At 38.5% G+C, this 27,776-nt stretch overlaps 1 protein-coding gene across 4 annotated transcripts in view; it reads right to left on the reverse strand.

The window, feature by feature from the left end:
- LOC139952872 (carbohydrate sulfotransferase 11-like) overlaps positions 1–27,776 on the reverse strand; it is a 50,737-nt gene that overhangs the window by 20,737 nt on the left and 2,224 nt on the right. For 3 of the 4 annotated variants that reach the window (XM_071952140.1, XM_071952141.1, XM_071952143.1), the window contains exons 2-3: positions 11,495–11,653; positions 6,419–6,498 (exon numbers count right to left, since the gene is read on the reverse strand). In XM_071952140.1, coding sequence (XP_071808241.1) covers positions 6,419–6,498; positions 11,495–11,585 — 171 coding nt within the window. In that variant the 5' untranslated portion in view covers positions 11,586–11,653. Of the gene's footprint in view, positions 1–364; positions 1,682–6,418; positions 6,499–11,494; positions 11,654–27,776 lie in introns of those variants that run through there. The other variant, XM_071952142.1, reaches the window with a different exon arrangement.

Consider the following 27,776-nt stretch of genomic DNA (forward strand, 5'->3'; position numbering starts at 1 on the left):
TACCAACGAAGTACAACTATTGAAGGTTGGTTATTCATGGTTATTCATTGTCTGGCTGCTGACTGTCAACTGTAAACGAGCATGTTACAATAACACTATGAAAACGATGGCGGCGCTCTGTGATAACTTCGTCCATTGTTCACTAAATGCATTCATTGTCATAAGTTGTGTGGTTTGTATCTGTAACCATGACATTGTGTTCCCACATGTCAAACGTATAAACCATGTTTACCTGCTATACTGCGTAACGCAGGTAAAAAACATTTCTTAATTTCATCTGCATATATGCTAATCTGATCAAAATATCCGACTAGTGTGAGCAAAAGCTGGCGGATACCCTTAATATTTTCTTTTACCCGTTTACCTATCTCCCATATGGGACTCTTGAGGATGTCATTGGTCCCTATGTGGAGAACAAGTATCGTCGGAGCCTGGTTTCTGTGCAATCAGCCTCCGTAACTGATCGTTAAGGTCAGCACACCTTGCCCCTGACAGACTGGACCCGATAGTGCGACCTCCCCTGGGTAGTTGGTCTCCATTCTTTCCCGCATTGGCTACAATCAAATTGCCCATTATCCACGTTGTCATTGATTCTGAAAAAAGTAAGAGAAAGAAACACAGCAGCAACGAGCACATACTTTTTGATGCTGTATTTAGCACATGTTGGTTTGTTTGTTTGTTCGTTTTGCACAAAATTTGCTAGTAAATCCAATAGGTACCTTTTTATTTGATGAAAGTGTTATACTTTCAGCATTCCACATATTGTATACCTACGGAAGGACAGATTAAGTTAAATTAATTAATTAATTGATAAACGCCTTTTCATTGTTCTAACGGGATTTGATTGTCGTGATTATTAATTATTTCTGAATTACAACATTCGGTGTGGTCTCACGTAAATTTGAAACGCGGAGGACTTCCATCGTTCCCATGTATTATTGCTACTGCCACTAACATTGTCTGATCTCAAAATTATGCGTCTTTACTAAATCCACGTGGTCGTATTCCGGTAGTGTAGTTACTGCCAGTAGATGGTTATGGTGTCATGTATAGTGCCCAAAGTTCACTATCTACCATCGCCCAACAACGTTGTGGACTTTCTTGCATTCTCGCCCTAAACTGTTGGTCATAAATATGACCGCCAACCAAAACCCTCATACCGCGAGGCGGCAGTTCTAATCAGATGCATGTATTCGAGTAACTCTTGTGTTCGGCTAGGGTGTGCATTCAAATATATGGATATAGACTAAAAGGGATGATGTCCATGCATTGATGGATGTTAAAAATTGCTTTGGTTTATTACTTTTCCACACAATTTCACCCTCCTGGTTTACTGATAAAGATATGCCTTGGGTTTCTTGATGTTGCAAGTAGGGGTCCCTTTTTTCTAACAATGTCACCAAAACTACGGTACTACTACGTATTCTCCTTTGATAATCTTGGTTTTCCGCTTTGCTGTATACTTGTTCCAAGTGGGCTAAATGCTGATACCAGGGGTGTAAAACCTAACTGTTGTTGCTGGAATAGCTATGAACAGGGATCCCAAAAGTATGTCTGTGTTATTGATCACTACTGACTATGGGCAAGTAATTGTTACTATCGAACACCCATACTTGGGTTGCATGGTTACCACTAGTCTTGGTGCAAGACGTTTCTCGTTTTCTTTTATCACGCACACCGCGGCGAATTCACCGACACCGCGCGCAACGACTCACCTGACTTATAGTCCACTCACTGCCGGAGAAACGTCTTGGTCCGTGTACATGTTTGAGTTATGTGACCTCACATACATATTCAACGTGTGGGTCAACAAAATACTGCGCACGCGCACAACTGGAAACAGACAAGCGGGCCAGCCTGGTAACTTGCATGCACCCGACGTGTCGAGTGAAAGCCTCGCTCTATCATGCTACGGCTGGAACCCGGGAATATTCACCATGTGCGTTTTGTTGTGCATGCAAAGCTAGGCGATCACTGATCTTTATGTTATTATTAATTAGAGATCAGCGGTTGCGATCGATTGTTAGACATGTTAGAGGGAAGAAATTGTCAGTCAATGAAAAAATACTATAACAATATTGCTGACCGCATCGGCAATACTCGAGGAGTCAAGTGTTTTATTTGCGGATGAGAGAACTTGTAACTTGTATGGGTATATTTGCACATTATTTCGAAAATAAAGAAATCTGCACGTTACTATAAAGCACAGTTTTGGGCGACAATTGTTATTCATTTCACGTCACGTCTAATTGTGGCCAAATGTGTTGGCAAAGGATATGTCTGACCATGGTCTGACATGTACATGTACCTTCTTGTACACATGCACACGGTACACAACCTAATGCCAATGTGGTGTTGTGGCCGGGCTTATCTTCGCGCGAAGACGTGTCAAATTACTCGTAGGCTTAGATATAATGGTGGTCGACCACCGGTTGATTTTGACCAAGCTGTGTGAGTATGATACGGAAGTTTCGGGTGTAGTGTTTATTCTTTTCTGCATAAAAAGTACTTTCAGGCACTGTGACCCTATAATTAGTTGTACCTACAAAGTTACCATTTGGACTAAGACTAAAAATGCCAGAAAATCCCATGTTCGTGTACATCGATCTATTTTTGTTAGCTCTGTTGCTAATAAACATCCTCGTTCATAACATTTTAAGATTCCATTCCCTTCAATTAATTGCACTTACAAAAATTCTCAAAATCTCTCCTAAAAACAAATTTTAGGGCAAACTAAAATTCGCACATCGTTCAGCAGCAATCATGTTTACAAAAATTAAAAGACGAACGTAAATTTACAAGCCCTACACACCAACATACGAGGAAGCCTGGCTGTTTCTGGTTGCGTTGCACCGAAGACGTACAGATACCAGACTGTGGGAAATTGTGCTGATACTGCTACGTCAGAGTTATGCAGGCCTAGCGCAACATGGCATGATTGGAATGTGCTCGGAATTTCCCGAGCGATCTGTACATGGACCAAGACGTTTCTCCGGCGGTGAGTGGACTATAAGTCAGGTGAGTCGTTGCGCGCGCTGTCGGTGAATTGGCCGCGGTGTGTGTGAAAAGGAAACGAGAAACGTCTTGCACCAAGACTAGGTTACCACCTATACTATTGTGATTTTGGGTTGCATTGTTACCACCTATACAATTGTGATTTTGGGTTGCATTGTTACCACCTATACTATTGTGATTTTGGGTTGCATTGTTACCACCTATACAATTGTGATTTTGGGTTGCATTGTTACCACCTATACAATTGTGATTTTGGGTTGCATTGTTACCACCTATACTATTGTGATTTTGGGTTGCATTGTTACCACCTATACTATTGTGATTTTGGGTTGCATTGTTACCACCTATACTATTGTGCTTTTGGGTTGCATTGTTACCACCTATACTATTGTGATTTTGGGTTGCATTGTTACCACTCGTCATCCTATTGTTATTGACCACATAAACATCAAACATACCTGAACGGAAGTTGATTTAGTTTCCAAAAACTAGTGTTCTGAAGTTTTTCCGTTTTGGTTTTTCGTCTGGAGCTGTCCGATGGATTGTCGAACGGCAGTAAATGCCGACGTCATTTTCTTGACAGAAATTATTTTGCCGAGTATAAGATCGCGCAGAAAAACATGTGCTAATCGCGCGTTCCGTAAAAACACTGAGGGTGCCTGACTACAAGCAGACGTTTGAGGGGGTATGTCTCGTGTCAAAGGTCAACTTACAATCCGATCGGAAAATTCATGAACGTCGTGCGGAAGTAAATGACAGACAAGGAAAAATTACATCCCCCACCACCTGCGCATTCAAAAGTTTAAATACCTCAATTATCTAACAGGTTGTTGAGGTCTGTCAAAAATGCTAACGTCAGGAACTCAAAATCTTCTACCTTTATTTATTTGAAAGGCATGGGCTGTCAAAATTTTGTATAATTTCTTGCTAGGTACCTCTTAATTTATTATACAGACATTCTTTTTTTCATATGAACTAAATTATTGTCCAACTGCATATGTCCCATAACGACAATTATTGTTAAAATGATGTGAGTTTGGACATTTTCTATATAAAACATTTTGTTAACAATACTCGAAAGTCTCAGAACGGGATTATTATTTAACAGACATTCTTGCCACTAATTAAATAAAGACGGGGTAGGCATATCTCAACGTCTTTTTTTCCATTTAAAACAAATTATTGTCCAAGTCAGGGGTAAGAGTCATTACAAACGAAAGTCTGAAACTAGGATACAAATTCAAAGGATGTTGAAATGATGCCATTTCCACTTTCTCTGGGGTTGGAAACAGTATCTAAAGCACCAGAAAAATAGACCAATGAGCTGGATTTCTTTATTTGTGGAAAAAAATTCAGCCAAAAGTCTGAACAATCTCATCCCTGCCAAGTGCAAATGTCCCAACGACAATTATTATTAAAAAGGTAGGAGTTCGGACACTTTCTATATAAAACATTTTGTTAAAATACCCGAAAGTCTGAGAACGGATAATTATTAAAAAGAGGCCACAACGATGGAGGAACTAACTGCCATACTGCTGGAACCGTCGCCAGACCACGAAGGATTTTCTGACAGTGCTTTGTGTGGTCGACACCAGTCAATTGTGCTTTGTTGTGTCGGCAGAAGCTTTTATGGACCATGTTTACGCAGTTACTACACTCAGATCAGTCCGCAAACAGGCACCACTGAAGAATTCTCTACAGGTCATTATTTACGCAAGAATGCTCCTCTTTAGCCCTTGTTCAACATGGTAAACGGGGTACTCCCCAAAAACACTCGCTTCCGCTTGTAATCACACGCTATCGCTCGAACCCGCTCGAACTCGCTTGTAATCGCTAGTTATTGTAACGAGTTCTTCCAAATGACTCGCTGGTATCTGTTCCCTGTTTTGATAACTACCTTTTATCATAACTGTAGCAAACTTCAAACAGGTACAAAACCAAAAACAAACAGTTTGAAGATAATGATGGCTAAAAGCTTCACTTAAATTATTACTTGTTGAGGTGCTATGGTTTTTGAGAAATGAGAAAAAAACAAGTCACAAAAATAGTGTTTGTCCCACTCTTCGTGAGACGAAAATTATTTTGCATGTAAAAACGCATTAACCAGTTACAGTATGTCATGGTAAAAAAACATAACTGGTTAATAGCTTAACATGCTAAAACTGAGACTAAAATACTTTGGTGACATTGGGTCGTATGAATGAAAAGTAGTACTTACTTTTACTTGAAAATTTTAAGTATTTACTACCATCCATATGAATAAAAGGATGTAAAAACTGTTACTTAAAAGTATTTACTAAAATGCTAAAAGTATCTACTTTTACCAAAAAGTAAATTCTTTTAATTTTAGCACTTACTTACTTCCACATGAATAAAACGGAGAATATACTACAAAATACAAGTAAAAACTAGTGATTTTTCAAGGTAGCTCCAGAGCTACCTTGGGCACAGAAGTAAAAGGCTCGTTCGAAGAAATGACAGTGTTTATGAATGTTCCTCACAGGATAAATGGTTTAGTCCAAAGGAAAGACATCACTGAAATACTAAATAGACACATACACAGTGTTTCACAACATAAACAATACACACAAACTCAAACTGCTTTTAATTAAACTTGTTTATATATGCTGAGGATAAAATAAAACCGTTTGTAAAAAAACCTGTTTTGTATCATTACAGTAAGCTTTTTAAAAAGATATAAAGAATTTTTTCAACTCAGAAATGAATGCCTCGATCATTAAGGCTTATTGTTCATAAAATCAGAAGAAGTAATTTTTCAAATAATTAAATGCATTTCAATAATAGAATGTTGTTCGTGTTATTATTAAAACTTTTAAGTTTAAGTTAAATAGCTATGCTCATATCCAGCTCTCATCTTCTCTATACAGCGCTGTCATGCTCCACTCCAAGTTTCAAAAGCTTAACAAAAACGTTCTTATTATGTGTGTCCAGATGAGTCGTCTTCATCAAAATGTTGTCAGAATAAAAACCTCATGGCTGACTTGAAGATTTCTATGTTTCTGTTAAATCAAATGCTGCTTTGGCTGTGTGTGTGAGTGCGTACATAGACGTGAATGAGAGTTGTAATACAAAGGAAACCTTTTGTTAAGAGCCATTCAGCCATGGTATATCAGAAGTATTTACTCCAAAGCATTAAGTGAATACTTTGCAGTAAAAGAATAGGTTTATTCATACGGAATTTAGAAGATGCTTTTACTGAATGCTTCTACTTGGAAGTTTATGCTTTTACTTTTTGCTAGTACTTGTCAGTAAATACTACTTTTTATTCATACGACCCATTGTTCTACTATTTCTCAAAAACTACAGCACCTGTTAAAATCTACTGATTGGAGAAGACTTACTGTAAATGTAGTTAAAATGGAAGGTACATGTCTTTACTTACCTCTTGATCCACATGTATGTCACCTTCATGTATACTTTCAGAAAACCCTGACTTCAACTCTTGTCTCTTTGCAATAGATCCTGACAACAGAATAAAATCAATTTAAGAATAATTGAAATTTTACAGATCAAACATGCAGAAACAATTTTGTGAAAGTCATACGTGTAATTGTTGTAATGATTGCTCAAAAAGTACTATGACAACATGAGCTGACGGAGGATGTAACTGTAATAGGAAAGTCGTGACAAGCAAAAGGTTCTCTTTGCACTTCATATTGCCATTATCCAATAAACTCCAAAGAATGTTTGGGAATTACAACAATGTAATAAATTGGGAATTTTTTTTTATTTTGCTATTTTAAGTAGGATTTGAAACTTTGCATGGTGGAAATACAATATAGAAAGATTTGCGGTAACACCATGTAATGACTATCTGTAATGAGTTGGGTGAAACCTGCTGTGTAGCCTTGGGTGGTGTGTATTAGCCCACCACTACTTAGACTACTTAAGCCCGTTTCACACGAGCTTTCTAAACCATGGTCGTTGGGAGCGAAATCACATTCCCGTTATATAATCACAAATTTGCGTCGTGTGAAATGAATCCGTGCGATGAAATCACCAAGGACCCGCGTAATAAACAACCGGGATCAAGACCTCCTCCAAAAAATCGCAACCCTGTTTAGAATCGCCGAGTCACTCGTGTGAAACGACACACAGTAGATTACAAAGGTCCTCGGTGATCGCACAACGATCATGCATGCACAAACCATGGGGTTGCATTTCTTTATGAGCACACGTCATTGCTGATGGAGAAAGTTCGTATATTCCAGGTATCCAACAAAATGGTGTCGGCAGCACAAACTGAAAATTAGTTTGTTTTATTGCTTTCCTCAAAGTTTGTTTCTTGAACCAATAAGCTTCCGGCCAAGAAAGCCTTGAATCTGACTTTTCCGCTTGCAATTTCAAACAAAATGCTTTCGGATACATTTTTTTTTGGAGTCGGGACGCTGAGAAATGTTTATTTGTTATCGTTTTGTCAATTTCCTTGACATCCAAACGGATTCACGTTGCAAAACACGTAACGACTACCGAGTTTCATTTTGATTGCATCAAAAACGGGAAAGAAAATCTGTAAACACACGTGTGCATATAGACTTGACAGTCAGTCCGTTTTATGTTCAACGAAAGTGTACACATCGCGCGTACTGCACACAAAACACAAGTAGGACTTTTCCTTACTCTATTACAGGATGTAGTGAGAATTTGGTTGTGATCAGTCGCTGTACAATTGAAGTACATGTACTTCGCTGCAAATTCTCCACACATGCATATTCTGGCGACGTCAACATTTAGCAAGGGTTGAATCCGATCGAGAAACACTCTGAGCGTCTTTTAATGCACGCAAAAAATAATGGTGTGTGGACGCAAACCCTCTCGCTTATCCCTCGTTTTTTAATTCAAATTTACACTGAACTCTCGGAGAACACATTATTTTAAGGTGAAAAATCCGGAAGATTCTTATGCCTGAAATACACAGTGGTGCGCCAAAAAATGATCGATGGTAACCTTAAGCAAATACATGACATTACACGGGACACTGACAGAGCACCAGCGAACTGGTAAACAACCCACAGTGCGATCTCACATAAACAAGGGACGTCGGGAACGCAATGTGCGTGATCGTGTGAATGTTGGTCATGAAATCGCAAACAACCTTTGTGACAGACAACTGGCGCCCACAACAAGGGACGTTGGTCTTCGGCTCTCGTGTGAAAAGGGCTTTAGACTGCTTTGGGTCATCTATACCCTCAGTCACCTAGGCCCCCACTCCATTATTGATTTATTTATTAGCTTTTTCATAGCGAAGCACAGCGAAACAGCTCTTGTTTTTGTTAAAGTTTTTTTTATTAGCTGTTTCGTAGCGAAGCGCAGTGAAACAGCTCTTGTTTTTGTTAAAGTTTTTTTTATTATTATTTTTTTTATTTGTCTGTTTCAGTACACACAATTTTTTGCATAGTTCCCAAAGAGCAATTGCGATGAAACTTTCAGGGATCGAAGGTTATGGTGCAATGATGATCCTAAAGCAATGATGTCATGATGACGTCATCAGCGGTCATGTGACGTCATCTTAAAGGTGTTTTATGTTAAATGTTTGAAAATCTATATCAAATCAGCCAAAAGAGACCGTAGGTTTCTGTTTGCGGGATTGGGTAGGGATAAATTAGGTCTTATTTTGTTTTGTGTGCGTGACCTCACATGACCTTTACTTCCGGTCGTAACGGGCCAAAAACGGAAGTGCCCTGTTACTCAAAAGTGGTAAAAGTTATGAAGTTGCTTTCCAAGGACGTAAGTGTCTAACAAGGGTGGGCAGTTCAAAAAAAATATTGATGACGTCACAAATTGCAACAGCGCCCTCTAGCGGCAGGTTAAAAAATCTTCAAAATGGACTTTTTGAAGATGTCTGTGGTGAAGTTTTTTGTAATCACTTTAAATTTTACACAAACGTTTACGGTCAGGCAGCCATCATGTGTGAAGTTTCAGATTTATGACGTCATCGGGGGTCACGTGACTTGGCCTCAAAGGTGCACTTTTTGAACTAATATAACTCCCTAAGTAATTATGCGATCATGTTGAAACTTGGTAGGTTGTTGGATATTGACAAGTTCTTATGAAATGTGAAATGACGTCATGATGACGCCATCACATGATTTTTATGATTTTTTCAATTTTTGCACCTTTAACACATAAATTGCTATCTGAATATGGTATAATCCAAATTATTTTTTTATTTATGCCACATTGGGCAAATTGCTTTGAATACCCAACAAATTTAAAACTCAGTTGAGAAATATTTTGTTGACGAAACAGCTCTGCATTTGTGCACAAATGCAGTTTAGCTCTAGTTTTTTAAATTTTTTTAAAGCTGTTTCGTAGCGAAGCGCAGCGAAACAGCTCTTGTTTTTGTTAAAGTTTTTTTTAGCTGTTTCGTAGCGTAACGCAGCGAAACAGCTATTGTTTTTGTTCGTTTTTTTAATCTGGTTGTTTCAGGATTATTCAGTACTCGCATTTTTTTGCATGGTTCCTAAAGAGCAATTGCAATGAAACTTTCAGTGATGAAGGGCATTGGTGCAAGGAGGGTCCTAAACGAAATTCGTCATGATGACGTCATCACCGGTCATGTGACGTCATCTTAAAGGTGTTTTATTTAAATCTTTGAAAATCTATATCAAATCAACCACAAGAGACCGTAGATTTCTGTTAACGGGATTTGGTAGGAATAAATTAGGTCTTCATTTTATTTCGTGTGCGTGACCTCACATGACCTCTACTTCCGGTCGAAACGAGCCAAAAACGAAAGTGCCCTGTAACTCAAAAGTGGTAAAAGTTATGGAAATTTTTTTCTCCACGATAAAAGTGTCTAGCAAGGGTGGGCAATTCAAAAAAAGTATTGATGACGTCATAAATTGCAACAGCACCCTCTAGTGGCAAGTTGAAAATTCTTCAAAATGGACTTTTTGAAGATGTCTGTGGCGAAAGTTTTTGTAATCACTTTAAATTTTACACACACGTTTACTGTCTGGCAGGCATCATATGTGTGAAGTTTCAGATCAATGACGTCATCGGGGGTCACGTGACGCATCATTAAAGGTGCACTTTTTGAAGTCGTATAACTCTCGAAGGAATGACGCCATTATGTTGAAACTATGTAGATCATTAGATATCGGCAAGTTCTCTTGAATTATGAAATGACGTCATGATGACGTCATCACATGATTTTTAATTATTTTTTCCATTTTTACACCTTTAACACATCAATTGCTATCTGAACATGGTGTAATCCAAATTATTTCTTTTTTATGCCACATTGGGCAAATTGCTTTGAATACACAACAAATAATTTAAAACTCAAATGAGAAATTTGAAATGTTATTGACGAAACAGCTATGTATATGTGCAATGCCATGGTTGCGTGCCATAGCCTCACGCACACATTGTTGCACACGAAGTACATGTAATCGCGTAATCTTTTTTAACCTGAAAAGAGCAAAAGCTTTGTTTTACTCATTTGAAAACTCCATGTTTATACGACGTTTTGTTCAAAAGTTGTGAAAGGAGAAACACCGAAAGATATGAGTAACTGAAACATAGAGAAAGGGGTTGAAAACCCTTTTTTAGCGTGAAAAAAAAACATATCACAGGCGCCCCCGTATTACTTTGAATAATGCGCCGAATGCTTTTGAAGTTTGACGAGATGCAAAGTTCTAAACATGCGAGTAACATGCAGCTAACAGCTGTAGATAGAAAGCAATCTCAACATGAAAACAGTCTAAAAAAAGCACTGGTGCCCATAGCAAAACTCCCCTGAAGGGTTCAAAGGTCGGAAATCCTGTCATCACACCGCATGTGAAGCAGGAGTTGCTGTTCGATCTCTGTGTGTGTACAAACCGTGTTGTAATGTAATTAAACTTATTGGTGTTTTTACACACCGAATACAGTGGTGTGCCAGTATTTGTCAAAGGGTTTGAGGTGCAGAAGTTCTGTAGGTAACAAAGACACTCATATTCAGTTACAAAGGTATGTTGTGGTCGTCTTCAATCACTTTTGAAGTTGTTTTTTTCGCCGTTGAGATGACAGCAAATTTAAGAGAACTTCTGTGCAGAACTTTCCATGTAACAAACCTACGTACGCAACATGAGTTTTCAAATTTGTTTTGAATTCTTTCTCACACAAGGTACATCAGCAAACTTTATTCTCATGCTAATTTTAACCCCTGATGATGTTATTTATCAGAAAGGAAGTAACCAAAGTAAAATAAAGATATTTTGGCACTTGAATCTACAAACAAACAAAACATTTTGAAAATGATTGCCCTGTTATTGCCCCGTTAATCCTGAGGTCGTTGGTTCGAATCCCACTCTAGTTAATTCTTTGTTCAACACCAAAAATCGTTTTAAAATTTACCCAGTCAGTTTCCCTTGTGGTTCACATTGTGTATATTGATAATAAAAAATTGCTGATATACAACTCATCTAGCTTGATCTCATCACATTTTTTGAAATAACAAAAAAAAACTTACCATTGCTATTATTCCAGGGCTTGCCAATCAAGTAAATAACTGTCACAGCCATACATGCAGTCAGCACACGCTTCAGAGTAATACGTGTCATATTTATCACTGAGGATTTCTAATATCAAAGTATCTCCAATGCAGCTAGATTTAGCCATCAGGTGTCATCTGTGGATTACAAACAAAATTTGAAAAAGTAAATGAAGACTAGTTTTTTTTTGCTTCAAGCGAATTTGAATTCCATGCTTCCGAATTTTCCGCATCACGGTGAACACCCGACTGAATTGCAGAAATTGGTGTACATGTAGAACACCGTACACGGAAACAATCTAATTGCACAGAATTTAAAGGAATTAAACAAAGTATCAGAATTAAACAGAATTATAAACGAAATGTTTTACCTATTTATTATAAGCAGAGCTCTATAACATTGAGCCACTCAACCACCAGATAAACGTCAGCAAAATAAAATCTCTGCTTTTGTATTCCTGTCAAGAGTTTTTGTTTGTCATGGTCTAATTTCCGAAATACTGGAATTAGTTTAGGCAAATAGTTCCCCGCGCAAACAAGGCAACTTCACCCGTAAATCATTCCAAATCCCAGGCGGTCTATTTTCATCGTCCACGCTCGACGCCTTAAACGAACCTGGTCCATGGACGACGCCACGCTCAGAGCCTACAAATACGTTGACACTTTTGTCACTCATTTCTCAAAAACTACAACACCACAGCAAGTAATATTTTAAGGGAGGCTTTCAACTATCATTATCTTCAAACTGTTTAAAGTCACCTGGAAATAGATTTTTTTTCTTCAAAAAATTAGAGTATGTTCCTTTTTTAAGTTATTGTTTGTAACGATTTATATGTTTAAAAAACTAAATAGTGTTGTGTGGGGGTGACTCCGCCTACCACTTTTGTGACGTCAATCGAGGCAGACTTTGCCTCGATCAAACATTAAACACACGTACGTGCAAGTACATTTAAGTCTTAGTCATGAGTTTGTACGTTTCGAAAAAGGTTTTTTCTTGCATTTTTTTGGCAATGTTGACCAGGTGTATTGCTGCTGGATGCAGCAAAACATCTGAAGATGGGGTCAGTTTGCAAAGTGGTCTTTTCCAGGGATGTGCAGAAAACACTTCTGGAATACACTACATATTTTGACATGAAGAGAAAAGTCCTTTTCTAAAACATGACGCCATCCCAACGATTTTTCCAGCTCGTGGGGAAGTCGAAGAAGGTACCTAAAAGACGTAACGAACCTAACGTGAAAAAAAACAGGTATTGTTTCAACTTTTTAGGGCGTGTTTTTAGCTTGCGCCAAGCGTCACTATCTTGTGTTGGCACTGCATGCGAAAAATCTCAAGCAAAGCTGGCCTCTGGACTTGGCATCTCTGTCCAGGTGACTTTAAATTATTTGTCAACATCCCCCACCACCTGCGCATTGAAAATTTAAATAAATGCCCTGCGAATATGAAATGTTGATCATTTAAATACCTCAATTATCTAATAGGTTGTCGAGGTCTGTCAAAATGCTAACGTCAGGAACTCAAAATCTTCTACCTTGATTGATTTGAAAGGCATGGGGTGTCAAAATTATGTATAATATCTTGCTAGGTACCTCTTTGTTTATTACAATGTATTAATAAACAAAATAGCTTTCACTTATGAAAATATCAGGGTCCGAATTTCAGACTTACAAATGGTTCGCATAATAAAGAAGATGCCTGTTACAAGGGTAATGGATAACACAATGTTTTTTACTTCACATTAATTGTTGAACTTACTTTCCACCATCAATGTATCATCAACACTTGTCATCTCCCATCGGTGATGTGTTTATATTGTTGTTTAATTTACACGTTTCTCTTACGTTTATCAGCTTATCCTTGTTTGCATAAAGTCAAAGTTTAGTGACCACAGCCAATCCCCTGCTGGCATCTTAGGAATCTTGTTTAGGGTGTATTTCTAAGTCATTTCTTTTCCTGGTTTCGTTTGGTTAAGTTCGCTGTATTTTCTGTAGTCAACCCCAGCTAGTTTCATTGCCGTTTTCGTAAGTAGTATTTCTTCATTGTATAATATTTAATGTCACTTATTTCAATTGTATAAATTTACTGGTTACTGTTAAATTACTTTCTTTCTATTTTCAATGATTTGGGCTATTTTGAGCTATTTTCCTGGTTCTTCCTTAAGCCGTATATTGAATTATTCGGTATCCAAAATAGATCCGTCACTACATTTTTGGTACACTAAGTTTTTATGGTGCCACTGGCAAAGTTGTTTATTCCTCTAAGTCCTATTTTTGCACCCAACGTATTTGTTTCTTAAATTACATTATTTTCATGTGTGTATTTCCCAACAGTTTTGTTATATCTGTATGCCGCCGTAGACTCCTGTAAACTCCTGTATGTTCCCACTGTGTTGAAGTAATTTCCCCGCTAACAATTTGTAAGTGTTAATTTAGTAGTCTATAATTGTTATAGTTGTTCATCGTTTGTTATCGAACTGTTGTGAAGTAGATTTGTTCAAGCCTTTAATAGTTGCTTTATTTAATCCTTCTGGAAACCCCCGATTGCTAATTGTTTTTAATCTTTTCTGGAAACTATTGACTGTTCATTTTTCGTATAATCTTTCCGGAAGCCTCCGATTACATTTTGTAATCCTTCTGGAAACCTCTGATTGCGTGTTTTCTTTAAATATCTTTCTTGTACTTTGATTTATTATTGAGTTAATTATGTATTTTTATATATTAATTATCTATTTCATTATTTGTTGCTCTAGTTCACCTGCTCCTCGCTGAGTGCAAATAAACTAACGGGTTGATTAAACACAATTTGTCCACGACTTATCATTGTTATCATCAACACGGTGACAACACTCTTCACATCCTACGTAATTATACACTAGTCATGCTAGTTTTTAAAATTTTTGAAATTATGCAGAAAATGGGTGAAAATATGATGTGAGCCACAAAACGCGCACAAAGCACAATCTCTGACTTGTGTTTGTGTGTGTATTTGGAAACCAATCACATGTACGATACTGGAATAATCACTCTTGTTGTGAAGACTTCGCAGGCGGCGTGGCATTTCAAAAATGTGCGCCAAGGTCATCCCAACAAAAGTAAAACATTTTTTGAAACCTCTAGTTGGGCTTATAACAAAAGTAAAAAAACAAAAATTTGGGATCTCGTTGGCGCGTCATGTTACGCGCACCAGAACCTTTGACGAATAGTGCCCTCGTGCCATTTTCAACGCCTCATACATTTTGTAACTCAACGCGCATAAGATCCCATGAATTAAACAAGTTCACATGAAAGAGCTTGCATCCCTAAAACAAATTGAAGTGCAAAGTGAGTGGGATCTCGTTGGCGAGAGAAATAAAAGAGGTCAAAGTTCAAATTTTACCAATATATTGCGTTTTTGTACCTCCATAACCTTGCGCGCCAACAACAAAAAGTTGTTTTATGGCAACCGGGTGTTGGAACAGTTTTCATCTAATGACAAATGAAAAAAGAATCTTGGGATCTCTGCAACTTGCATGTCATGAAAGATTTTTTGAAAAATTTTTTTTTGAAAAAGTTTTGCCACTCCACACATTTTGGCCTAAATTGGCACAACATTCACTTTTTTCATCACTGTAAGTATCTGTGCCAACAAGATCCCATCAATGTTTTCTCGTATTTGGTTAAGTTGAGTGTTCCTAAACAGATTTCAATTGAAAAATAATTGGGATCATGTTGGCCCACCAATATAACAAAGGTCAAAGGTCATATGAAACTACACTACTGCCTATTTCGGGCGATTTTGCGTCGTCTAGAAATCCACATGCCAAATGACCCCATTAAATTGTCTGCGTTTTATGATATTAGATTCTCATTCTCAGCAACACATTAAAAGCAAAAACCAAATGGAATTTGAGTGGCGCTAACAAATATTACAGACCAAAGGTCACAATACATGCCTGCATATCATTGCATTGCTGTGGCAACCAACAGTGAGAAATATCCCCCAATTTCAAAACGTTGGCAAACCATGAAGGGGATAGGTCTCCAAAACAAATTTTGGTCCAGATATAGATTGGACTTGCTTTTACAAATGGTGTTAGTTTAATGTTGGTGGGTAACTGTTGCCAAGGTCAAAGGTCACAAAGAACATGGGTGTTTTGTATGGTTTCTGTCAAGAACCAATTTCCGGCCGTTGGGAGGAGGGTTACGTTATCGCAACTACTAGTCTAGACCAGATTTAAAAAAAAAAAACTTCAAGCAGCATTTTTTAGTAAAAGTTGGTAACATACCTGATTTAACTAATTTGGGGGTGCTGAATCCGAAAATGATGGATACCAAGGCTAATTTTTAGTCCTTCACCCTGAAAAATCAAATTTAAAACAATACCGAAAACCTAGCAGACGACGGACTTCTAACATGAAAAATAGTCAGGTTCTGCTGTGGTTCCATATATTGATGTTGTCAGGATACCATACAGGGCAGGTACCCGGGTGCAGGTCAGGTATCCGTTACAAACTTTTGAGTGTACTGGATAGATCTGCAATCAAATTGCACTTTCAGAGGGACCAACAGGTGCTTTCAATGTCATTTTGAAAGTATTTGAGTTAGTGTTTTTTCTAATAAAGAGTTATTTATTATTTGAACATAATTTCTCTGTTGTTAAAAGCACAAACCGTTGATTATTTTCTCTTATAATGTAGGCCTATATTTAAACTGGTATAGAGCGGCAGCCCAGAGCACTTTGGTTAAAGGAACGAAGTACCAATATTTGAGTACAGGAACATGTAGTGCATAACCTGACATAGTCAGATATGGATGTCTGCCGGGGACCCCCCGCTGCATGTGGCGCATGGACCCCCAACAAAGAGGCAAAATAATGGGCTGAATCAAACATTCTAGGTACCATATGAAACCAAGTGGAAATGGTCATTACCATGATACTAAGTAAACAAAATCAACCGCCAGACAAATTTTCTGCTGCATTAGGCCTGCCAGACACCCCTCCCCCAAATATTTAGTGTACAAACCTATGGGTTGAAATTAATAGTTGTCAAATTACCTCAGATTTACATGAAACTTTGTCTAACTGTTCCACTATGGCTAAAATGAACACAAACCAAAAATTAAATCCATACTCCATATCGTTTCCGAGAAACAGCCTCTTAAAAAATGCTAAAATCTCCCCCTTTTGGCGCTCCGTCCCCGAACGACATCGCGCGTCGTGGTGGTATTCTTTTCAAACGTTAAGAGCCCGTAACTTAATAACGACATCAGCTGTGTGGCTAAAAATTGTATGCTGTTTAAGTTGTGGCCATTGATTCATAATTTGGCTGCACTGGGCCTGACAGACACCCCCACCCCCGGGGTAAAACGTCGGAGGAACCACCTAAATTTAAGTTGAAATGACCAATAACAATATTCTTAATACCATTATCAACTGCCAGACAACAGTTTTGCTGCATTGGGCCCGGCAGACAACCCCACTCCCCCGGGTTTTACGCATCAGAGGAACCACCTGAAACCAAGTTGAAATGACCAATAACAATATTCTTAATACCATTATCAACTGCCAGACAACAGTTTTGCTGCATTGGGCCCGGCAGACAACCCCACTCCCCCGGGTTTTACGCATCAGAGGAACCACCTGAAACCAAGTTGAAATGACCAATAACAATATTCTTAATACCATTATCAACTGCCAGACAACAGTTTTGCTGCATTGGGCCCGGCAGACAACCCCACTCCCCCGGGTTACACATCAGAGGAACCACCTGAAACCAAGTTGAAATGATCAATAACAATATTCTTAATACCAGTATCAATCACCAGACGAAAGTTTTGCTGCATTAGGCCCGGCAGACACCTTCCCTCCCCTGGGTTAACATCAGAAAAACCACTTCAAACCAAGTTGAAATGACCAATTTACACTGTTCTTAATACAAGTATCATAACACGCCAGACAAAAAATTGGTGCATTGGGCACGCCAGACACCCCCACCCCCTTGGTTTAAGAATATTGTTATTGGTAACTTCAACTTGGTTTTAGGTCGTTCCTTCAAAGTTTAACCTCGGGGTTGGGGAGGTGTCTGCCGGGCCCAATGAAGAAACATATGTCTGGCGGTTGATACTTCCGTTTGTATTAAGAATATTGTTATTGGTTATTTAGGTGTACGGGCAACAGCCCGAACAACTCTTTGATTTTGTTCGTTTTTTTTTTTGTTTTTTTTTTGGGGGGGGGGGGTTTTTTTCTTATTCTTCTCGCTGTCGATTGTCCGCAAGAAAAAGCATAGATGCGAAGCTTGCATTAAGTTGAAATTTTGCACACAGGTAGACAATAACCAGTAGATGATGCAAAAGTTGTTACGTCACGATGACGTCATCAGTTGATGAGATACACAAATTCAAAGTTTATTATTTCAAAAAATCATAACTTTTGATCTACATGAGGGATTTTTACAATCAATACATCATCGGAAAGGGCATTAAAAACTCCGTAAACGCCTCACAGACATGACCCCTTTTTGATCTTGTCTTCTGGTTCAAAATCGAGGTTGAAAATTCAAAAATTCATGTATAAAGAACTACAAAATTCCCCCATTGATTGCGCGTAAAGATTTTACAATTACATGTACATGTACTTTGTCACCACGTGTAAGCATGCGGTGCATTGCGGTCACCACGTGTAAGTATGCGGTGCATTGAGGAGCATAGTCACGCTCTGCACCACGTGTTGATCGTTTTAGTCTGCGTTCTCGTCCGGTCACTGAAGTTAAGCAAAATTGGGCCCAGTCAGTATTTGGATGGGAGACCACTTGGCGACCAAAATTTGTACTATTTATTTTTGTATTTAATTTTTTTTCCTCCTATAAATAGCTTCGCTTTAGTCTGTTTTCAAGGCGTTTTCAACAAAGATTTCCCTCCCGGTTAGTTAGTCTCTTCTCCAGTCGTCATTATGCATAAGCTCCTATATCCTCAACCACACAAGCTATTTTGACAATCTATACATCATATGAAAGGGCTTAACGTACGTAGTCTGTTTTCAAGGTGTTTTCAACAAACATTTCCCTTTCGGTTAGTTAGTCTAATCTCCAGTCGTCATTGTGCATAAGTTCCTATGTCCTCATCCACACAGCTATTTTGACAATCTATACATCATATGAAAGGGCTTTACGTACGTAGTCTGTTTTCAAGGTGTTTTCAACAAACATTTCCCTTTCGGTTAGTTAGTCTCTTCTCCAGTCGTCATTATGCATAAGTTCCTATGTCCTCAACCACAAAAGCTATTTTGACAATCTATACATCATATGAAAGGGCTTTACGTACGTAGTCTGTTTTCAAGGCGTTTTCAACAAACATTTCCCTCCTGGTTAGTTAGTCTCTTCTCCAGTCGCCATTATTCATCAGTTCACGTTTTCTCAAACACAAAAGCTATTTTGACAATCTATACACCATATGAAAGGGCCTCACGTATTCCACAAAAATGGGTATGTTGGTGACCTTCTCTTGACTTTTTGACCTTTTTAAACTGGAAGAGCCTGTAAAATGCTTTGAAAAGGCAGTATTTAAAGGCTATTAGGTTGAAATGTACACTTTTTGATGCTTTTTCCATAAAATTATTACACATCATGAAAACTGTTTGGTTTTGATTTCTTTGTAATTTGACGAGCTATTAACAATACTTGTTTCATTTATTCAAACACTGACCCAACAATAGCCGAACACCTAGTGTTTGCTTCTACAAACACTATATCTAGTTCAACTTGGTTTTAGGCGGTTCTTCTAAAACCCGAGGGAGTGGGGTTGTCTGCCGGGCCCAATGCAGCAAAACTTTCGTCTGGCTGTTGATACTTGTATTAAGAATATTGTTATTGGCCATTTCAACTTGGTTTCAGGTGGTTCCTTTGATGTTTAACCCCGGGGGGGGGGGGGGGGGGGATTTGTCTGCCAGGCCCAATGCAGCCAAACTTTTGTGATGGCAGTTGATACTAAAGAATATTGTTATTGGTCATTCCAACTTGGTTTCAGGGGGTTCCTCTGATGTTTAACCCAGGGGAGGGAGTTGTCTGCCGGGCCCAATGCAGCAAAACTTTCTTCTGGCAGTTGATACTTGTATTAAGAATAATATTGTATTGGTCACATTTCAACTTGGTTTCAGTGGTTCCTCAGATGTTTAACCCGGGGGAAGGGAGGTGCCTGCAGGGCCCAATGCAGCAAAACTTTCATCTGGTGATTGATACTGGACGTCAAAGAATAGTGTGGTTGGTCATTACTTGGTTTCAGGTGATTCCTTTGATGTTTAACCCGGGTAAGGGAGGTGTCTGCCGCGCAAAACATTTGTCCGGCGCCTGATATTGTCTTGTGTTAAGAATAGGCCTATTGGTAATTTCAACTTGGTTTTAGGTCGTTCCTCCGATGTTGAACCCCGGGGGTGGGGTGTCTGGTAGGCCCAATGCAGCCAAATTATGAATCAAGGGCCACAACTTAAAAAGTATACACCTTTCAGCCGCACAGCTGGTGTCGTTATTAAATTACGGGCTTAACGTTTGAAAGAATACCACCACGACGCGCGGTGTCGGCCGGGGGCGGAGCTCCAAAAGGGGGAGATTTTAGTATATTGTAAGAGGCTGTATCTCAGAAACGACATGGAGTATGGATTTAATTTTTGGTTTGTGTTCATTATAGCCATAGTGGAACAGTTAAACAAAGTTTCATGTAAATCTAAGGTAATTTGACAACTGGTTATTTTCAACCCATAGGTTTGTACACTAAATATTTGGGGAAGGGGGTGTCTGGCAGGCCTAATGCAGCAGAAAATTTGTCTGGCGGTTGATTTTGTTTACTTAGTATCATGGTAATGACCATTTCCACTTGGTTTCATGTGGTACCTAGAATGTTTGATTCAGCCCATTATTTTGCCTCTTTGTTGGGGGTCCATGCGCCACATGCAGCGGGGGGTCCCCGGCAGACATCCATATCTGATTATGTCAGGTTATCCACTAAAAGTTCCCGTAGTCAAATATTGGTACCCTCGTTCCTTTAACCAAAGTGCTCAAGGCTGCCGGTCTAGTAGGCCTACCAGGTGTAGTCTAGACTCAACAATGATACTTCATGGCTTGAAATTATCTTACCAGTCAAAAAAAAAATGATTTAAAAGGTATCATTATCTTCAAACCCTGTAAGTTTAATGTAAATCTGTGAACATTTTGAAAAAGTATCCGAATCCTTTAAGTAGTGTAGGCCTACATTATAAGAGAAAATAATCAACGGTTTTTCCTTTTAACAACAGAGAAATTATGTTCAAATAAAAAATAACTCTTTATTAGAAAAAAAACACCAACTAAAATACTTTCAAATTGACATTGAAAGCACCTGTTGGTCCCTCTGAAAGTGCAATTTGGTTGTAGATCTATCCAGTACAATCAAAAGTTTGTTACGGATACCTGACCTGCACCCGGGTACCTGCCCTGTATGGTATCCGGACAACATCAATATGGAACCACAGCAGAACCTGACTATTTTTCACGTGAGGAGTCCATCGTCTGCTAGGTTTTCTGTATTGTTTTAAATTTGATTTTTCAGGGTGAAGGACTAAAAATAAGCCTTGGTATCCACCATTTTCGGATTCAGCACCCCCAAATTAGTTAAATCAGGTATGTTACCAACTTTTACTAAAAAATGCCGTTCACTTCCTTAACTAGAGCCTTTTTTTTTAAAATCTGGTCTAGACTATACCTCCTCACGTGATCTACTCCAAGAACTATTTCGGCTTCGTCCGGCTATCGTCTCCCGTAACCTCATAGGTTTATATCTCTCAAGCATTAAACGATGATGGTTCAATCAATGTTCAATGAATTTTGGAATCAAAAATCTCTCTTTATTTTTATTTTAATCTCGCCAAAGTTAGGCTCTATGTGTCCTTTGATATCTCAATGTCCGAGGGGGCGACCAGAGAACCCACTCCGCAATCTCAACAAATTTTAAAAGTTATAAATTCTTACCGTAATTCAGCCCCCAAATACTCCATTTTACCACTACACTACAAATGCTGATTCCCGAACTCTGCCGTACGCATCGCGAAGTCACGACACATGACGAGCGTGCGCATATCATTTTTTTCCCAGGACAAACGTGGAGTATTTTCGCACACGTTCGTCCGTCCTAGAATTTAAAAAAACACTTGATCCGTGCTTTGTGTACAAAACATATGGACACGCGTCTAGGAATCAGACGTCTGGTTCCCAGACGCGAGTCCATATGTTTTTGTACACAAAGCACGGATCAAGTGTTTTTTTATTCTAGGACAAACGCGAGTAGATAATTCTCCACATTTGTCCTTGGAAAAAAATAATATGCGCACGCTCGTGCGCTTTATGCGTGAACGGTAGGTATTATTGTAAACAAACAGCGCACGCACTGCCACACGGGTTTGTATCACCCCTTCCACAGAATAGTTTAGTCCAACTCGGTGGTGGCTTGGCAGTTCGGCGAGTAGGCTGGTGTACAGTGCTTGGTGGTCGAGTGACCAAAAGATAAAGCGTTGGGCATTATTGAGAAGTCAAAAAATGTGCGATGCGGCAGGAAAACAACAGAATGCTTTACATGTTTTCGTCATGCATGCAGGCTGCAGGCAGCCTTTATTTTAGCTCTGTAAATCCTTACTTTTTTTAGCCCTTATATCATCATTTTTGACATCCTTTTTTAATCTGTTCATGTCATCTATCGTCTGTGGTCTCTGCTGGTCAATGCATCAGCTTTTAAATAGTGCTGGGCGAATAGTGAATTTTTGTTATTCGGATACCGCTGGCCAACTATCCGAAATTAACCGGCTATTCGAATAGTTTTTTTTGCCGCTAGAGGGCGCTATTTAAAAAAAATAAAATTAAAAAAAAATTAAAAAATTTTTTTTTTTGCCGCTAGAGGGCGCTGTTCGTTTGTGAATGAGATCTTATGGGCGGATTGATATTAGTTTTAGACAGTGTCACTCGGTTCATTCATAAAAATGACCGGATCTAATTTAAAGATGGCGATTTGCTTTTTCTTTTGATCGTGATTGACTCTACGTGAAGGAAAACTTTTGTAATCTTTGAACAAATTACGTCAGAAATGTCATTGTTTTAACTCTTCACGGAGGTGAGCATAGTTAAATACTTAATATATGCTGTTTTATGCTGTCTTAATAGAAGTTTCATAAGGATTCAGACAAAATATTCATATCAGTTGTCGCCCGACGTCCGCGGATATTCGGATATTAAAGAATATCCGGTTACTCGGTTGTAATTACAGAATTATCCGGTTTGTAAATAGGTATTCGCGCCCTATGCGGATATCCGGTTAAGAAAAAAAAGGCATTCGCGGTTACGGATAGGAAAACCTATTCGCCATTAACCGGATATTCGAATAATTCGCCCAGGCCTACTTTTAAATCAACTTATGGTGTAGTATTTTTGAGTTTTCTTCTTGGGGGCAATTCCATGGAAAGGTGGACATTACATGAAAATTTCAACTTCAAGAAATGAAAGTTTAGGCACTATAATTAATTTATGTATGAGTTCTAGTTTTGCATTGTGAATTTTTTTTTTTTTAAGCTTGAGGATTTTTCAAAATATGACAAAAATTGTTTTAAGGACAATTTGTCAAAAGAATCCATGAAATAAATGGTAATTAGAAAGGGTATGATATTTCAGAGAAAATAATTGAACAAAACCAAGCCAAATGATTATATATATTGTAATAAGGCATCTTCTTTATTATGTGGACCATTTGTAAGTCTGAAATTCGGACCCTGATATTTTCATAAGTGAAAGCTATTTTGTTTATTTATACATTGTAATAAACTAAGAGGTACCTAGCAAGATATTATACACAATTTTGATAGCCCAGGCCTTTCAAATAAATCAAGGTAGAAGATTTTGAGTCCCTGACATCAGCATTTTTGACAGACCTCAACAACCTGTTAGATAATTGAGGTATTTAAATGAAAAAAACTTCATATTTGCAGGGCATTTATTTAACTTTTGAATGCGCAGGTGGTGGGGGATGTTGACAAATAATTTAACAGCAAAAGACAATCAAAGTCCGACAATTAAAAAAAAAAAGAAAAAAAAAATCGGTAATTTTCCTTGAGCCTTTTTTTTCCGTCAAAAATATCAACAATAAGAAACACGTGAGTTAACCAATTTTTAAGACATTCAATAAGTTCGAAAAAAATTCAAAGAAAACACGTTTTAATAATAGTTATTTTGTGACAATGATTGCTGCGATACCTGGTCAACTATCAGAGTAATCAGTTTTTCAAATCTCCAGCGATGTAATTTTTCCTTGTCTGTCATTTACTTTCGCGCGACGTTCATGAATTTTCTGATCGCCCTGTAAGTTGACCTTTGACACGAGACATACCCCCTCAAACGTCTGCTTGTAATCAGGCACACTCAGTGTTTTTACGGAACGCGCGATCAGCACATGTTTTTCTGCGCGATCTTATACTCGGGCAAAATAATTCTGTCAAGAAAATGACGTCGGCATTTACTGCCGTTCGACAATCCATCGGACAGCTCCAGACGAAAAACCAAAACGTCTTTCAGATGATTTACAACGGAAATACTCTCTTCAGAACGCTAGTTTTTGGAAACTAAATCAACTTCCATTCAGGTACGTTTGATGTGGATTGCGCGAAGGTAATAAAGTCTGGAACGTCATTTTGCAATTAAGTCCGTCTATTTTCTGGAACGTCATGCAAATCTGTCATCTTTTGGCGATCGTCACTTAAAATCTGTCAAAAATAACGTTCGAAACTGACGTTTTTTACCTAAAAAAAAAAAGTGGACGCTTGACAAAGTTTTTATTTTTGATAGATATTAGGTATGAGAGGCTGCAATAATCAGCGAAATTACAGTAGTCTTGTGCCAGGAAAAAAATAATTACAGACAATATTTGCTTTGTTTTTCTGTCAACCTTTAAATGCCCTCCTCTGTCAGGCTTATATTTTCTGTGTTTGGTGTTTTGTTGATTTTTTACTGATTTTATTTGAAAGTAAATCTGTTGGACCTCATTATAGTAAACACAACTAGTCACTGGTCTTGAATTCTGTATTTGATAAAGCCGAACAGATCACTGGAATTACATACATGTGCACTTCTTTGAAGATGTAAATGGAGCTACTGTAGCGCTACTTCTCTCAAAAGATAAGCATCCACCAAGGAAAGACAGGATGACAGGAGACGCATTGATTCAGGTTGGGGACTGGTATGCTGTGAATTATGAGGACATCCTTTTCCCAGTGAAGTCATTGCAATTGGAGAAGACAATGACTTTCAAGTCTCAGTGATGGAGCCAGCAGGAAATAACTGGAAATGGCCTTTTTCCAGGGACGTCATCTTCTATCGGCTCCGCAGTATGATGGTGAAGCTTAAGAAGCCAGACATAGCCAACAATCGCTGCCACTAAGTTTTCAACCAACTTTTGAGACTTTACACATGATGTACATATGTACAGGACATTGTATATTTCAAATGAAACAATGAGCACACATGTAGATCATTTACCTTTTCTGGAAAGCAGTGATTTCTTTCCATTTACTTTTGTAAGTGTACATGTAGTGTACAGTTGGTCGGAATATCCAATGGAACTACACTGTATGCAGCCAAGTTGTGTGCACAATACATACTGTATGTATGGACATGGGGTGTATGCCAGTGTGTACATGATGAGTTAGTCAGTAGTTATAACATAAGTCGGTAATCCTACTTGTTATCAATTTGTTTTATGTAGTAGGCCCTAAATGTTGCAAACTTGACATGATATATGCATGAAATGAGACATCGTTTTTTCGCAGACAAAGTGTAACGCGAGTTACCGTAACGCGAGTTACCGACATGAGAGGTCCTTTTGGATTTGTTATCAATTGTTTTGTAAATATTTGAATGTAATCATGCATCATACATGCCTATGTCATAGAAACACAGAAAAGTTTCCATCAGTGTTGCCCAGTTTGATGAGAATTTGAAAAACTAGCCAAAGTTTTTTATGTTACATGTATGTCCTTTTTATGTAACATGAGTTACCGAAAATTAAGCTGTTGTCAAAGGAAGACGAACAGTGTTTTAAAATAATTTTTGAGGGGGGTTGTTAGTCATAACTCCATTAATGTTCCTCAGAGAAATTCTACTTATCTGACCTCAAAATAAAAGAATACCAGCCCAAACATTCATGGAACTACCCCTTAAACGTAACGCGAGTTACCGTGGAATTGCTCTTGGTGTTTTTTATGCCATCGGCGGCCATTTTGGAGCTTGAAAGCCGTGTGGGTATTTTAACTGCATCACAAGTCTCCTGATTCCGTTTTTGCTGGATGTGTCGTGTGCTCCCCTTACAGTCATAATCATGCATCGTGCAACAATGGAAACTCCTCAAGCATCCTTGACTTATGTTGTGTCTACAATTATGTTCATGATGCTGAGATTATGTTGTGGGACTTTGCCTGTGATACCGGACCAACACTTTGTTGAACATTGGACAGCACCTGTGACTGTGACAGACCCCCATAGCCTTCACACCCCGGTGAGTCAGTTCCATTTTTTCCTGAACTCTCAGTCATACATGTACCACCAGTACTGAAATACGAAGCAGCTGATAACTCCTGTTCTGAATTTAAAAAAACAAGCTAGCATTAAATTTGCACTTCTCATCATCCTTTCAGGAGATGTTGCCTTAAATCCCGGTCCTTACCAACCAAAGTTTCCCTGCCTAACTTGCAACAAAGCTGCAAAATGGGGTCAAGAATGTCTCCAGTGTGATCAGTGCAATGACTGGTTTCATGTTGAATGCATGAAGATGGACAGAAACATTTACAACATTATCGGGGCTCACCAATCCTACTCATGGATTTGTTGCAGTTGCGGCCTACCAAATTGTGACACCTCTCTTTTTGGATCGCTGAGTAGTCTTAGTACATCCAAGAGTTTTGAATCGCTTTCTAGCCTGAATAGCAATGAAACCACAGTCTCTTCAAATCCAGATTTATCAATCAGTGACCCAACTGCTACTTCAACTCCCATTAGGCAGACCACACAACAGTCCGCTAAGAAACCTCGACAAAAACCTTTGAAGATTCTTAACATGAACTGTCGGAGTTTACAATCTAAGCTCCCAAACTTTCATAACCTGATTGATACTGAGGACCCAGACGTTATCGTGGGTACAGAATCCTGGCTAAATGGAAGCATCGCCTCTGGTGAAGTTTTCCCCCCAAACTTCAGCGTTTTTCGCAAGGATAGATCTGACTCCTACGGTGGTGTATTTCTAGCAGTAAAAAATACTTTAGTTGCTCAGGAGGAAACAGAACTCCATAGTGACTGCGAAGCTATATGGGCGAATATTCATGTGAAAGGAGTATGCCCTGTGTACATCGGAGCTTTTTATAGATCACAACAAACAGACAACACCTACTTGAGACAATTGGAAATCAGCATTGAAAAAATCCCCAGGCAGGCAGCTATATGGCTGCTTGGTGACTTTAACTTACCCGATGTAGATTGGACAACAAACAGCTTCAAACCTAGTGGCAGATACCCTGGCCCAAGTAAGATCATGATAGATATTGCCATGGATAACAACCTCTCGCAGATTGTGAGTCAACCAACCAGACACAACAACATTTTGGATCTTTGTTTCACGAACTGTCCATCCTTCGTGAACAAAGTTGTTGTCCAAGCTGGAATTAGTGACCACGACGTTGTTGTTATCGACGCCAGTATCAGGGCTAAATTTGTCAAACGCCCCCGAAGGAAGGTTTTTCTCTTCAATAAGGGAAGTTATACTGACAGTCCCAAGTAAACAGTCCCAAGATAAAAATTGTGTGGTTTTATTCGCCAAGCAAAGAGTCTCCTCTTCTTTGACCAAAACTTAGAAACACGTAAGGCTCCACTGGACATTTGCACTTGTAAATGCAAAAAGTTTGGTATTTTAGGCATTTCTACAAGGTACACAAATATGTCATAATGTTGAGGCCATATAAAAATATTTGCCCACCGAAAAAGTTTCATCAAACGCTATTTCAATTCACAATTCATGATGATCAAAATCATGTCACTGAATGTTTTGCTGAGCATTCTTGAAAAAAAATACCGAGGCTTAAAGAAGCCTGTGCCTTATATCATTTTCTAATATTTTTGGAGATTTTTATTTTGTCACCCTCGTATCAATACTATTATTTATATTAAAATTTAAACATCAGCTTGTTGATTCAATTATCACTGTTTATTTATACGCTTTATTATAAATATTAAGAAAA

This window comes from Asterias amurensis, chromosome 21 (assembly GCF_032118995.1).
Source record: "Asterias amurensis chromosome 21, ASM3211899v1".
In the NCBI taxonomy this organism is placed as follows: Eukaryota; Metazoa; Echinodermata; class Asteroidea; order Forcipulatida; family Asteriidae; genus Asterias; species Asterias amurensis.